The following is a 16,045-nucleotide window of genomic DNA, read 5'->3' as shown; positions in this document are numbered from 1 at the left end:
CCCTATGTATAACTCATTAAACTTCTTTTCCAACCTAATACCCCCACGATTATCTGTTGTGACTTCTCTATCCTTATGTCTGGCTGAGTATTGAGCCCCAGCATGCCTTCCATCCTTTCCCCACCTTAACCTAAAAAAAAAAAAAAAAACGACGGTAAAGGCGGAAGAGAAGACCAACACGGAAACCCAACGACTACACTGCCAGACGGAGGCAATGCATGATGGACAGGCTACTAAGGTAAACCCCAACAGACTGGGCATCGGCAGTCCACTGCAACTCCCCCTCTCCCCAGTCGTTGCAACACTTGCACCACTGGATTAGGAAAAGGGAGAGCCAATATTTGTGGTTGCAGCCTGCGCTCCTGCCTCACCACATAAATCAACTCACGCACAGCCATCATCCAGCTCATCATACTTCTAGTCATCGTCAACACCCCTACACCCTTAAAAGTCCTATGGTGACAGACGAGTGGCGACGGGGACAAGCAAAGATGACTGCCGAGTGTCTCTATGCATAACTCAGCACATGGCCAGCATAGATAAGATGGTCATTTATGCACTGGGATCTAGGCATCAGTGCAATCCGGTCCTGTCTGCTACAACTTGTAATATTTGTTCTTTGTCATGCATATGAGATTACAGTTATTATAATTAAATTTTCATCATCCTTATCATTCTGATATCCTCCGACACCACAAACTGAAGATTTTCTTAGGTTATTCTTCACCCCCCACACACACAGCCTCCCTCTCTTTCACCCCTCCGCCGCCTCCCCCATCCCACTCATACACGGTGCGTCATCTATTGGTTCAGAATGGCACTTCCTTCTGGTGCATGTTTTTCGACCCTCAGGTGCATCGGCTTTACGTTGTGGCTAGCATCAGATCAAGTCTTTTGAGGGGCACCACACTCCACCACTGAGACACATGTTAAAGACACAGGTACACTACACTCCACCACTGAGACACATGTTAAAGACACAGGTACACTACACTCCACCACTGAGACACATGTTAAAGACACAGGTACACCACACTCCACCACTGAGACATATGTTAAAGACATAGGTACACCACACTCCACCACTGAGACACATGTTAAAGACACAGGTACACCACACTCCACCACTGAGACACATGTTAAAGACACAGGTACACTACACTCCACCACTGAGACACATGTTAAAGACACAGGTACACTACACTCCACCACTGAGACAAATGTTAAAGACACAGGTACACCACACTCCACCACTGAGACACATGTTAAAGACACAGGTACACCACACTCCACCACTGAGACAAATGTTAAAGACACAGGTACACCACACTCCACCACTGAGAGACATGTTAAAGACACAGGTACACCACACTCCACCACTGAGACAAATGTTAAAGACACAGGTACACTACACTCCACCACTGAGACACATGTTAAAGACACAGGTACACCACATTCCACCACTGAGACACATGTTAAAGACATAGGTACACTCTGCAACAGTTCCGGCTGGTTCACCTGGACGCAAGATATGGCTAACGTGGCACCAGCGCTTGTGTGTGTTCGTGTGTACATGCTGGAAAAATAGTCAGGTCATCCTCTCCCTCCGTGAACCACAAGACTCATTGAGTTGTCAGTCAGCAGCAGCCGTTAAGTTAACCCATAGATGGCGCAGGACGAGAGAGAGGGGGGGGGGAGTCCCTGGGAGTGAGTGGGAGTTGGCAAGATTCAGATTTGCCCCCGAGGGGGCTAGTTTATTGGGCAATGGGCACCCCCTTACATCCTGTGCAAGGTGAAGCGCAGAAGCGTTTACAGCGCCCAACAGGGAAGTATGAAAAGTTCATACTTGCCTTTATGACTCGTACATTAAGGGCGTAAAAGCCTGAAGGGTCATAGGTTTTGTCAAGTTACATAAAGTGAGAGAATGATGAGTGTGTGGGGGGAAAGTTCCCGGTACATTTTATCTGTTTATGGCAAAGAGTGGCAGGTCCCTAATAATGTCAAATGCCAGGCCTGTCACTAGGAGGAGGGATATCTGGTCTGGGAGGGAAGAGGTGTTGGTAACGGCTGGGGACCTATAGGAGGAGGTCATAGGGCAAGTGAGGATGTAGTGAGAGAGGGTGTGAGAGCCGGGTTGGCCACAAAGTTTACAAACAGTGCGGTGAGGCTCAGGGTTGCCAATGTACTCCCATAGGTACCTGTACCCTAGGCGCAGTCTCATGTATATAAGCTGTTGAGATCGAGTCAGGGATTGATACTCTTTGTAGTGGCGGTTGTCGTCACCGGTTACAGCGTCATAGTGGCAAAGTGTGACGCTACCCCGTTGTTTCAGGTGTGTCCAATTTTCGTTGAATGCCTCTTGTTGTGTGGCGTGTATGCGAGATTTGAGATGATTCAGGGAGAGGGCGAGAGTGGCTTCAGTATCTTCTTCTTGTGTAGCTTCTTTGGCAAGCCGATCAACAGTGTCACAGGCAGTTATTCCTATATGTGACGGGATCCAAAGAAACTTGACACGGATGTCATCAGTTTGTTCTAGCCCGGCAACGGAGGCTAGGGTGTGTTGGGCGGCAGGGGAGGAGGGGGAGGGTAATTTGAGCCTCGCTAGCGCAGAAGTGCTGTCACTGATTATAAGGAGGTTCCGGCGTTCAGTGCGAGCATAGGTCGCCCCCTCATGAATGCCCGCGAGGATGGCTATGCTTTCAGCATCAGTGGAGGAGGCCCAGTCGTGGACCCTGATTTTCCTGCAGGCCTGGCGCTCAGGAATCCACACAGCTGCCCCAGCGCTGCCCAGCGTGGTAACAGACCCATCACAGTAGACGAGTATAGGAGGGTGGGAGGTCTTTAGAGAGGAAGCGACATCATTAATCTGCTCAAGGCAGTTAAGTTTGAGCATATACCTCAGTTGGGTGGATTTACGACCAGAAAGGTGTGGACGACAACATCAACACACGGGGAGGTCCACGGCGGTAGAGGCAGATGAGTGTACTCGGGAGGGAGAGAGGTCGAGGGGGTGTAGAGGTGATAACGCAGGATGTCAGCAGCAGTGTGGACGGGCCAGAGTTGAGAGGGAGGGGGGAAAGTAATGGGGACAGGCCGGCACAGGAGGGTGTTAAGATGTGAGTTCAGTGAGCGCGACAGGGGAGTCGGTTGCTCACTGCGAAGAAGTTTAACACCAAGGATGGCATTGAGAGCAGTAATTCGATCGCAGACGGGAAGCAGGATTAGTTCGCGCTGCATGACTTCTATTCTAGTGGTCATAGGGCAGCCGAAGATGAGTCTCATCGCTCTGTTTTGGATTTTCTCTATGCTTTGTTTCTCGCGCTGGGAGGCAACTACAAGGACAGGAGAGGCATAATCTATGACAGCTCTGACGATGGCAATGTACAGGAGACGTAGGACCCTGACAGAGGCTCCTTTGAGGCCGTGAGTGAGGGACTGGAGGGGCCTCGTTCGTTGGCGGCACTGGGAGATGACGTGGGCGGCGACAGCGGAGGTCGTGGCTCTGGTAGTGGCTCGCACAGGTAGACCAAGGTACCTGTAGGTGCGTACTTGATCGATGTCTTGTCCTTGCAGAATCAGTGGTGTCTGACGCCGGAAGCGTGAGATGAACTTGGTTTTAGTGTGTGAGATGACTAACCCGAGTGTTTGACAGGTTCGGGCGAACGTGGAGAGTATAGGATGTTCATGTTGCACTGTAGTAATTTGGAGGAGGATATCATCAGCGTAGCTTATGATGTGACCGTCTAGGGCGCTCAGCAAAGATGTCGTTGAGGCGGCAGATGGAGTTCATGAGAACATTGAAGAGTGTAGGGCTGAGTACACCTCCCTGAGGCGTGCCAAGATCAAGGTCCCTGATCTTAGACCCGAACCTGCAATCTTCGGGTCCTGTCACGGTCGCCATTTGTTACGAGTTGGGGATTTAGAATATAGTTAAAAGTCTACCCAGATCCCAACAGGCAACAACAAAAAAAAACAAAGACAATCGGACTATAAAAGGGTAGACAAAGGATGCGAGTTTTTGTTGTGTATAATAAAGTGCCATAAATTACTAAACAAAATATTCAGCGTTCTATAATTTACCCTTAACCATACTTAACCTACACATTAACAGTATATACATATTTATACAACATAAACAATTTTGAAGCAAGTGGACGTGGGGGAGGCAATATAAGATTACAAATACTTAAGTGCGGAGCTGAGATAGCTGACGAGTAAGGCTGAGTATTGTAGAAGACGGTAGGTAGTCACTGTGCCGTAGGTTTCCAGGATAGGTGATCCTGTGGTCACTTCCCAGAGTGAACTGCTCTTTCCTCGAATTGGAGCCTGAGATACTGAGAGTGATCTAGTTGACTCCACCTTTTCTTAAGAGTCTGGAAGAGAGGGTCCGTAGGGGCCGATGTTTTGCCGAAGATGTTGCTGGCAGCGGCTCTCACCACCAGTTCCATGACGTGGTGTCTGCACCCAAGCCTCAACAGCTGTTTTTCCAGCAGCGCCTCCAGATGGACAACCGCACCTTGGACTCGCCCTGTGTTGGACGACGTTGTATCAAAGCACAGTGCCTTGACGTTTGAAGCGCAGCTCCAGTCCTCGATAGCACGAGCTGTTGCGCGTGCCTGGGTCAGGCCAGTGCCGTCCTTCACTGGCAAGACAGCAAGCAGCTTCCCTTCCTCATGGCCGCGCCCTGAGATGAAGATGGCCTGTCGGTGTTCTTCTTCTCCCACGACGTTCTGAAATGAGAGAAATATAAAAATTCAGACAGATAATGAAGAATTATCAAGGCTGCCTTTTTCTCCAAGCTTTTTGTTAATGATTTGATACATTTCTAACAATATATTACAATAGTCTAGGCTTTGGTAAAATATTAATGTAGTACCTAAACGTGTTCTCACCTTAACCAGCTTACCATCCCAGTGCACCACTGCATGTGGTGGAGGCGTGAAGGCTTCCCTTTGTGCGGCAGCTACCTGACGACGGTGTGAAGCTCGCGCCCGTCTCGCAGTCTCTCTCGAGATCCGGAACTCAGACAGATCGCCTGGCGGGTTAGCAGAGCGCAGCACTGCTGCGACCACCGAAACTATCTGCGAGCAAAAGCAGGCAAGGGTGTCAGTAGAAAATGTCGACTGTTTAAGTGCTTATCAAATAAGTAACAGAAATTTCAAACATTCCAAACACATTTATGGATACACTTACTTCGTTATTGGATATCCGAAGACGGTCAGCGAGTTCCTTTAATGCTGGCTTTTGGAGAATGCGACGTGGAAGCTGAACCGTCACATAAGGGTGCTTTGATGTGTACCTGCCAGGTTGTATCGCTGTGTCCTTTTTCTCCATTTCTACTTCCGTTGGGGTGTCAGCCACCACAGAGGTTTGAGGTCTCGAATCACTGCTGCTTGGTTCACAGGCTGCGAACCTTCCCTGTTTCGACCTTTGCTTCTCGACTCGTTCCTCCTGCTTTCTCTTCTTAGCGGCAAAAATCTTATCGTTACCACTCATGAACGCTTTTCTTTCTCCGCGTTGGTCTTGATAGAAGGCGATGTCTTGTTGTTTGTCGGCCGGTGTAAGCAGCCGGTTCTTCTCGATGTCCTCTACGGCGTCCGGTGCTCCGATGTCCCACAACAGGTCAAGTTGAGACTTGAAGTTTTCAACCTTGTCCTTTGCAGACCTGTCCCGACTTTTTTGTAGACTTCTCCAGTGCTCCCATAACCTTGTCAGCTTCTCCCGGCACCCCCTCTCTGAGATAGTCTTGATGCGAGCTAAATTCCAGAACGTGAGTACGTTTCTCACTGTTTCTTTAAACGTCTCCTGTCTGTCATCAGATTCATTCACTGTGTGAAAGAAGAACTTCAGGACTTGACGCATCGTCGGGAGTTTACTGCCTCTAATTGACGATGCTGGCTGGCCTACTAGATAGATTTCAGTGGCAGAACGGGTAGTGGATGATGTTGGCCTGACAGTCCCCTTAGCATTCTCCCCCGACTGCGACTCACTCTCTTCCATGATTGTATGTATATAAACAGATGAACTCTGTAAGAAAAAAACGTTTTGTAATAAAACAAAATAGGCAAACAAAATAGGGTCACATAAGAGCAATTTAATCACCTGTAGAAAATACAACATAAATAGATAACCATAAATTTACTGCCACACTATATTGCAGATTTGAGTAAATTATAAAATAACACCACAGTACCAACTACAACACAACACATGTCAAAACACTGCAAAGAAGCGCAGGGTTTTAAAGCTGCCAATGTGAACCTAGTGAATTTATAACTCCGTTAACGCAGGTAGGCTACAGCCTTTGACCTGACTTAGAAGGTCAAATAAGAGGTGCATGCAATCGAATTAGGTGTCAATGGAAAGCTGAATAGCTGCTCTAGCCAGCCATTAGGGTTAAGTAGTGAAAAGCAGCGCGATTGCTGATCTATAAGAGAAAAAGCTTGAGTTTTGACGTTTTTTCGCAAAAATTCATTTTTTATATTTGGATTCGCGACCCCTAGAACATGTTGGATTTCATTATTTCTGGCACCAATGAATTCAGGAGTAACAAAAAAATGGGAAAAAACACCCCCACCCACAATTTTAAAAAAGTGTGAAAAAATGACCAACCCTATTCTACATCTTCAGGTACATTAACACCTAGGGTTGATGGTTTGAGGTCACTGCGACACTGTCGCAGTGGTGTAGTGTCGCAGTGCGACAGTACAGAACTACACCACCACCTCTCCTGTCCTTTCTAAGATGGTAAAATAACTCATAGTTTTCTATGGCACAGATCTCAGGAACAATTTGCCAGGCCTCGGTAATCGCCACAATACCTGCACCAACTGACTTCACTGTGACACTGACCTTTAAAGTGCTCCTGCAAAAGGTCGAGCACATCTGTCATTGAAGACGTAGAATCGGGAGGCACTTGCAACGTGTGTTTCAAAACTCTCTGGGTCCCCAGCGACAAACACATCCGCAGTTGGATGAGCTGTTTGTTTGGAGGAATGCTATCAAGGTCCACCATCGTGGAGTAATCTGTCCACCGCCGCCTCCACTCTCGAAAAGGCTGAAACGTGACGTCTGGTGAGAGGGCGGGTGGGGGTTGAACAGATGCCTTGGGAGCTGTTGGAGTAGCAAGAGTGCCTGGAGGAAGCTGGTGTGGTGGAAGAGGAAGGGTACTGGCGCCTTGGTGCGCACTACCTGCGAGTGAGTGAGGGTGGGTTAGCACCAGGGTCGCCAATATCGCATCAAAGCGCGCCTTTTCCTCCTCTCTTCGTATCTCCTCCCTCTGAAGTTCCATCTCTCTGCGTCTCTCGTCCCTGTCGTCCATCCACCTCAGAATTGTGGCAATGTCCGTCGCTGGAGGTGGAGGATGAGAGGGAGCTTCTGCGCCCGGTAGAGGGGAAGGTGGGGAGTCGTGTCTCCCATCTTGACGTTGTCCCTTCTTACCACCCATCTTAGTATGCTTTAACTGCGCTGTTTAGTATATAAAGTGGCGCCTCATCAGCGCGAACCACATGTATATGACGTAAAAAGTGCAGAAATAATGCATAGATTCCACTGTTCTGTCCGTAAGTGCATGCGTGCGTGTGTGTGTTTGTGTGTGTCTGAGAGAGCAGATCGTGATGGCCTTAATGCCGGCGGCTAAAGCCGCCGCGGAGGTAAGACGTTAGTGTCTCCGCGGATGTCACACGAGGAGGGTATACGCCTGCGTGCTCCGTGGGTACCACAAAAAACAGGCCAATGCTCAACTCTCAGCTCTGGACACACTAATACACTGACACTAACACTGCCACCGTCACTAAAACGCACTGTGACTGCGCAACACTGCACATCGCGGCGAATCACAACGCAACACAACACACTAAGAGTCGATGCGCACATCGCCGGCAGTCGCCATTTTTTTTGCACTTGTAAGTCAACAAATCCTACTCACTGAGCCATGAAGGTTCCAAGTGTTCCCTGAAGAAGGCAGTGATGGGTAGGAAAACACTGGGTAACACTGATGTTCATTTATTAACTGATAAAAGAAATACAAGTAGTGACTAGCGTGTGCCTTGCACGACCCACGGAGCCAAACTGAGGCTGCATTGCCATATGGCAGCCTCGGGGCAATGTGCCACATAACACGTGCAGTGTTGCCACGTAATTACATATATAAATGCTACTCGGCAGAGTAGCTTATATACAAGGTTGCTACTTGGCACAGTAGCTTAGGTACATAACCTACAGGCTCTACTGAACCGTCTGTGTAATACACTGTACTTTTGTGTGGTGTTAGAGCCTTCATGTTTCTCTCTGCTACCTGTCGGAGCTCTTGTGGGTTACAGTCAGCCTTTCTTGTCCCAGTTTGTAGAATGTTAAAGACTGATGGCGGGGACTCCCACGGTGCTGAGGTGCTGTAGTCTGGACTCATTGTATCAGGTCCCTTGCTGAGGATTGTGTCTTTCACTTCCAGTCGATTTACAGCTTCAGCTGCGCACAATAGCCATGTTTTCTTGTTAAAGACATCTCTGTTAATGCTCGTAAGAGTCCATTCTTGATGTCACTTTCCTGAGCTTTGGTAATCAGTTTTGTTGCAAAGCACGCTGTTAATCGTTCCGTCCTGGTTTGGAGAGATGTGAGACCTGTCTCCATGTGTAAGTTTTCAATTTTTGTCCACATAGGTGCCTTGACAGTGACTCTCACAGCGTTATTCTAGGCAACCTCCAATTTCTCACACTGCCACTCAGACAGTGTGTTAAGAGCCGGTGTCGCACAGTCTGTTAATGATCGAATGGCTGTTATAATCATGGTCGTGGTTGTTATAATCATGGTCCTGGTTGTTATAATCATGGTTGTGGTTGTTATAATCATAGTCCTGGTTGTTATAATCATGGTCGTGGTTGTTATAATCATAGTCGTGGTTGTTATGATCATTTTAGTCGTTGTTATAATCATAGACGTGATTGTTATAATCATGGTCGTGGTTATTATAATCATGGGCGTGGTTGTTATATTCGTGGGCATCGTTGTTATAATCACGGTCGTGGTTGTTATAATCATGGTCGTGGTTGTTAGAATCATGGTCGTGGTTGTTATAATCATGGTAGTGGTTGTTATAATCATAGACGTGATTGTTATAATCATGGTCGTGGTTATTATAATCATGGTCGTGGTTGCTATAATCATGGTCGTGGTTGGTATAATTATGGTCGTGGTTGTTATGATCATAGTCGTGGTTGCTATATTCGTGAGCATGGTTGTTATAATCACGGTCGTGGTTGTTATAATCATGGTCGTGGTTGTTATAATCACGGTCGTGGTTGTTATAATCATGGTCGTGGTTGTTATAATCATGGTCGTGGTTGTTATAATCATATATCATGGTCGTGCTATAATCATGGTCGTGGTTGGTATAATCGGGTCGTGGTTGTTATGATCATAGTCGTGGTTGTTATATTCGTGAGCATGGTTGTTATAATCACGGTCGTGGGTTGTTATAATCATGGTGGTTGTTATAATCATGGTTGCGTGGTTGTTATAATCATGGTCGGGTTGTTATAATCATGGTCGTGGTTGTTATAATCATGGTCGTGGTTGTTATAATCACGGTCGTGGTTATTATAATCATGGTCGTGGATGTCATAATCATGGTCGTGGTTATGATTATAGTCGTGGTTGTTGTAATAATGGTCGTGGTAAGTATAATCATGGTCATAGGTGTTATAATCATGGTCCTGGTTGTAATAGTCATGGTAGTGGTTGTTATAATCATGGTCGTTGTTGTTATAATCATGATCGTGGTTGTTATAATCATGGTCGTGGTTGTTATAATCATGGTCCTGGTTGTTATAATCATGGTCGTGGTTGTTATAATCATGATCGTGGTTGTTATAATCATAGTCGTGGTTGTTTTAATCATGGTCGTGGTTGTTATAGTCATGGTCGTGGTTGTTATACTCATGGTCGTGGTTGTTAGAGTCATGGTCGTGGTTGTTATAATCATGGTCGTGGTTGTTATAATCAAGGTCGTGGTTGTTATAGTCATGGTCGGGTTGTTATAATCATGGTCGGTTGTTATCTGTGGGCATCGTTGTTATAATCACAGTCGTGGTTACATAATCACGTGTTATAATCATGGTCGGTTATTATAATCATGGTCGTGGTTGCTATAATCATGGTCGTGGTTGGTATAATTATGGGCGTGGTTGTTATGATCATAGTCGTGGTTGTTATATTCGTGAGCATGGTTGTTATAATCACGGACGTGGTTGTTATAATCATGGTCGTGGTTGTTATAATCACGGTCGTGGTTGTTATAATCATGGTCGTGGTTGTTATAATCATGGTCGTGGTTGTTATAATCATGGTCGTGGTTGTTATAATCACGATCGTGGTTGCTATAATCATGGTCATGGTTGGTATAATTATGGTCGTGGTTGGTATAATCATGGTCGTGGTTGTTATATTCGTGGGCATCGTTGTTATAATCACGGTCGTGGTTGTTATAATCACGGTCGTGGTTGTTATAATCATGGTCGTGGTTGCTATAATCATGGTCGTGGTTGGTATAATTATGGTCGTGGTTGTTATAATCATGGTCGTGGTTGTTATAATCATGGTCGTGGTTGTTATAATCATGGTCGTGGTTGTTATAATCATGGTCGTGGTTGTTATAATCATGGTTGTGGTTATGATCATAGTCGTGGTTGTTATAATTATTATATCTGGTAGGACTAAGGCAAAATATCTGGCAGCCCAGAGACATTATATCTGACTTAAGGAATAAATCACCACTCATCCGACTTTGGTTAGTGCCACAGGATCATTAGTTGATGGGGAGGTCCCCACGTCCTGCCAAAGTCTGCATCATTTCAATTCTCACAATCTGAATCTCCAATGCAAATCTGCTGTTTTTCATTGAGCACTAACAAAGGAGAATAACTTTGACTCCTTCTAGATACTGAAAAAGATAGCATGTCCTCTAGGTGCATCACAGTGTCCTATGATGGCTCCGTGACGCCACAATTGTTCTTCCTATAAAATTAGATACTTCACATTACACCTCCAGAGTGTGTGGTGACACATGAAGCGAAGTACTACGATCAGGGATCTATACTCGAGTTGTGCTTGTGAAAGCCCAAAAATTTATTACACTAGCTGGTACCCCTTCAGGTTCTCACCTGCCTAAAAATTCTGAGTGAAAATAAAACTGATGGATTAATGTTGTGTACTTTTCCACAGTCTTGACACAAGCCCCTACGAGCGTCACACTCTACTGTCTACTCTGGTATACGGCTTCTATATGATGTTCAGCTCCGTTGGAGTTGATCAAGTCACTTACCAAAGACTTGCATCCGTGAGGACACTTCAGATATCACAAAGGTAATATATATATATATATATATATATATATATATATATATATATATATATATATATATATATATATATATATATATATATATATATATATATATATGCAAGTAAATCACTGTAGGTGCGCTTGATCTAGATACATACTGATAACCACAAGGAAAGAAGAAAACACGAAGTTCCCAAGCGCTTTCGTGTAATTCACATCTTCAGGGGTGAGTACAGACTACAGAGAGAAATACGAATCAAGGTGTATATATACAGAGGAGGGTGAGACCAGGTCCACAATGGTCAGGTATTAGGTAATGACCCTACTAATCTTTAAATAGCACACAACGGTTGGTGGTCAGGTCAGATGGTCAGGTGACCCGGCCTTCTCACCTGGTTACAAATCTTCTTAATTACAAAATTGTCCAGCTTGTACATGCCGTTACTCAAATTCATGTTGAATGTTTCGGTATGTTTAATAAGACTAGATTCTATGATGTTCCTACTATCAATTGAATTACATGGTAATATTGAGGAGGCATTATCCCAGTCAATGCAATGCTTGTTATCCCTAAAATGAACAAACAGAGCATTGGATTCCTGGCCTGTCCTAACACTGTATTTGTGTTGTTTAATTCTAGTTGCAAGATCTTTACCTGTCTGGCCTAAGTAAAACATATTACATTCCTTGCAAGGAACTTTATAAATGCAGCCACTTGTATTAAGAACATAAGAACATAAGAATGGAGGAAACTGCAGCGGGCCTATTGGCCCATACTGGGCAGTCCCGTTTACACCCAACCCCTATTGCTCATATGAGCATCCAACCTATGTTTGAAGCTATTCAGCGTATTCGAGTTAATGATGATATTTGGTAACTTGTTCTATTCATCCACTACTCTGTTTCCAAACCAGTGTTTACCTATTTCACCCCTAAATCTAAATTTGTCTAATTTAAAACCATTGTTACGAGTTCGCTCCTGGTTGGATAATTTGAGTACCTTTGTAATGTCCCCTTTGTTTAGCCCTGCCTTCCACTTATACACCTCAATCAGGTCGCCCCTCGCTCTACGTCTCTCAAGGGAGTGCAAATTAAGATGCTTTAACCTGTCTCTATACTCAAGGTTCCTAATGCCCGGGATTAGTCTTGTCATTCTCCTCTGAATTCTTTCCAAGGATTCTATATCCATTCTGTAATAAGGTGACCAGAACTGAACTGCGTAATCCAGGTGTGGTCTCACAAGAGCAAGCTACAGTTTTAGGATGACCTCGCTAGTCTTGTAACTAACACTCCTTTGTATGAACCCAAGTACTTTATTAGCCGTGTTACGAGCAAAAACACATTGTTTACTTGGCTTAAGGTTCCTACTTATCATTACTCCTAAATCTCTCTCGCAGTCGGATTTCTCTATGGCATCGTTGTTCATCTGTTATCTGGTTTCCCTGTTTACATCTCCTATACTGAGTACTTTACATTTGTCGACGTTGAATTTCATCTGCCATTTTTCAGACCATTCGAAAAATTTGTTTAGATCTTCATGTAGTTTTGCCGAGTCCTCGTCAGATTTGATAACACGTCCTATTTTAGTGTCATCAGCAAATTTACTTATGTTGCTGTCTATGCCGATATCTATATCGTTTATGTATATGATAAATAATAATGGTCCAAGTACTGAGCCTTGGGGAACTCCACTTGTGACGTTGCTCCAATGGGACTTAGTGCCGTTAATGCTCACTCGCTGTTTCCTGTCCTGTAACCACGCCCTAATCCATTTAAGGATGTCACGTTTGATGCCATGAGCTTCTACCTTTCTAATTAGTCTTTCGTGGGGGACTCTGTCGAAGGCTTTGCTAAAGTCGAGATATACCACATCATAATTGTGCCCCCCGTCCACCGATTCGAAAACTGATGAAAAGAATGTTAATAGATTAGTTAGGCAAGAACGTCCGCTTGTGAAGCCATGCTGGGAATCATTGATCAATCGGTGCTTCTCCAGGTGATTTCGAATAGAGTTTGAAATGATTGCTTCCAGTAATTTGCCTACTATTGATGTTAGATTGATTGGGCGGTAGTTAGAGGATAGTGATCTATCCCCCTTCTTGAAAATCGGTATTACATTCGCTATCCTCCAGGATTCTGGTACTACACCTGTTTTTAAGGACATGTTAAACAACTTTGCTAAGGGCATACTAAGCTCTTCCTTACATTCCTTTAATACTCTGTTGTTGGGGGAATTCTTGATTAACATTTGTTTAACAGTGCATGTGTTTTTAAATGCCACATTGACGTTTCAGGTTTTTAGTTGTAAAGGAATTTGAGAGAAATTTTTGTGAAATAGGAATACTAAGATATTCTTATGGCCATGGGTGAGCTTGGGATCGGTTCTATAGAAAGATTTCTTAGTAATGTTAAGGCATTCGTCTATGAAAGATCTAGGGGACTTAAGTTTCAAGCCAATATTATAGATATATTTACATTCCTCGTCAATGAATTCCGGGCTGCAAATTCTCAAAGCACGTAAAAACATTGTTGAAAATACTGACTGTTTGACTCTATTATGGTGGGCAGAATAATAATGAATGTATGAACACACATTAGTAGGTTTCCTATAAATAATGAACTTAAACGTGTTACCTATTCTGTGGATCAGACAGTCTAGGAAAGGCAATTTACAGTCATGCTCTAATTCCACAGTGAATTTGATCGAGGGGGCTAAGTTGTTAAGTTGTGGCAGGAAAGCTTCTAGGTCCTCATTACATGGCCAGAGACATAACACATCATCTACATATCTAAACCAGACTGATGAAGGTGGTAAAATATTACTTAATAGTTTATCTTAAGAACATAAGAACATAAGAAAATAAAGAGTCTGCAATAGGCCGGTTGGCCTGTGCATGGCAGCTCCTGTCGAGAGTTACTACCACTCTCTATCATCCATGAATCTATCTAGCCTCCTTTTGAAACTTTCCAGAGTTCCTGCACTTACTACAAAGCTGCTAAGCTTGTTTCACTCGTCCACCACCCTATTTGTGAACCAGTTTCTTCCTATCTCCCTCCTAAACCTAAACTTATCCAACTTGAATCTGTTGCTCCGAGTCCTATCCTGCTCGGATATTATAAGAACTTTATCCCTATCCCCTTTATTGATTCCTTTCACCCACTTAAATACTTCTATCATATCTCCCCGCACTCTTCGTCTTTCTAGGGAATGCAAGTTAAGTTTCTTTAACCTATCCTCTTATGGAAGGTTTCTAAGTCCCGGAATCATTTTTGTCATTCTTCGCTGCACCGACGCTAGTGAATTTATATCCATTCTACAACAAGGGCACCAGAACTGAACCGCATAATCGAGGTGCGGCCTGACTAGCGCAAGATATAGTTGCAATAAGACCTCTGCACTCTTGTTACTGACACTTTTAGATATAAAACCCAATACTCTGTTTGCCTTATTTCGAACATTAACGCACTGTTTTCTAGGCCGTAGGTCCGGGCTTACAAGTACCCCTAGGTCTCTTTCACAAGTCGACTTCTCTAGGTTGATGTTGTTAAGGCTGTATACATTATCAGTATTTGTTCTTCTAATATTAAGTACACTGCACTTGCTGGTGTTGAATTTCATTTGTCATTTTTCAGACCACCCCTGCAGTTTATTTAGATGCTCCTGTAATGCATTTGCATCCTGCCCTGAATTAATCTGCCGCCCTATTTTGGTGTCATCCGCAAACTTGCTTATGTCACTGCTGATCCCAGTATCAAAGAATTCCACATATAGGTTGCTTAATACAGGTGAGAGTGGATTACCCATATGGATCCTCGTGTTTCGAAGCCGGATATGGTAAAACGTTACTCTGACCACCTATATGATAAAGGTAGTCCCCATTAGAGGTTCACGGCGCCTTAAGCTCGTTGAACAGGCTTTGTGTGAAATATAACAAAGTCTAGGACTGCTTTTAGTATCCTGGTGGTCCAGTGGTTAGCATTCCCCGGTCACAGTGAACACTGCTGGACCCGGAGCTGCGAAGACCTGCCTCTTTTGCTGCATGTTTGAGCAGTCTGCAACTTTGTTGTGATAGGACACTCAATCCTAGTGATTGTACTTACTCAACATAGTGACGGTGTAATTACCATCACAGATTGTACGGAAAATTCCAACTTCTGGAAAACAAATATTTGGGCTCCCCAAATTTTGACTACTACTCGTGCGTCTACGTCCTGGATTGGCCAATCAGTGGTGCCCCACGGTGGCGTGATACATGCACGTTTACTGCGGTGCTCTGATTGGCTAACCGAACGTGGCGTGGTAGGTAGGCTGTTTCTACTCTCTAAGTCCTCTTCTTTCCTTTTTTCATCCCCCTCATGCACTCCGTTCTTTGAACGGGAGGCGGGACTTAGCGATACGGTCGATCCGGCAAGGGAACCTGTGATAGTGCAGGGCACCCCTTGTCCGGGGGTCACCGGTAGGTGGCAACTTTCTTAGACATAACTATAGTCACAGGTAACCTGGGTGCAGAACCCTACGAGCCCGACCCCCGTCCAAGAGGGGGGGGCGGGGTCACTGCTCCCAGGCAGGAGCCCTGTGTTATAGGTAGGATTAGATGTAATCAAGAAGATGACAACAAGCATTAGAATAAAACATAGAGATAAGGGACACTCTATTGGAAGGGGAAAAGTGGCAGAAATCACTTACAACAAATTGCAAGTCCCACT

At 44.7% G+C, this 16,045-nt stretch overlaps 1 protein-coding gene across 1 annotated transcript in view; it reads left to right on the top strand.

Annotated features, from left to right (window-relative positions):
- Positions 1-16,045, top strand: part of LOC121879328 (sodium-coupled monocarboxylate transporter 1-like) — an 89,787-nt gene that overhangs the window by 34,205 nt on the left and 39,537 nt on the right. The window contains exon 6 of the mRNA XM_042385933.1: positions 11,218-11,358. Within this exon, the coding sequence (XP_042241867.1) occupies positions 11,218-11,358 (141 nt within the window). The remainder of the gene's footprint in view (positions 1-11,217; positions 11,359-16,045) is intronic.

Source organism: Homarus americanus, unplaced genomic scaffold, assembly GCF_018991925.1.
Source record: "Homarus americanus isolate GMGI-L3 unplaced genomic scaffold, GMGI_Hamer_2.0 scaffold16894, whole genome shotgun sequence".
Lineage (NCBI taxonomy): Eukaryota > Metazoa > Arthropoda > Malacostraca > Decapoda > Nephropidae > Homarus > Homarus americanus.
This window is presented reverse-complemented; position numbering and strand designations above follow the sequence as displayed.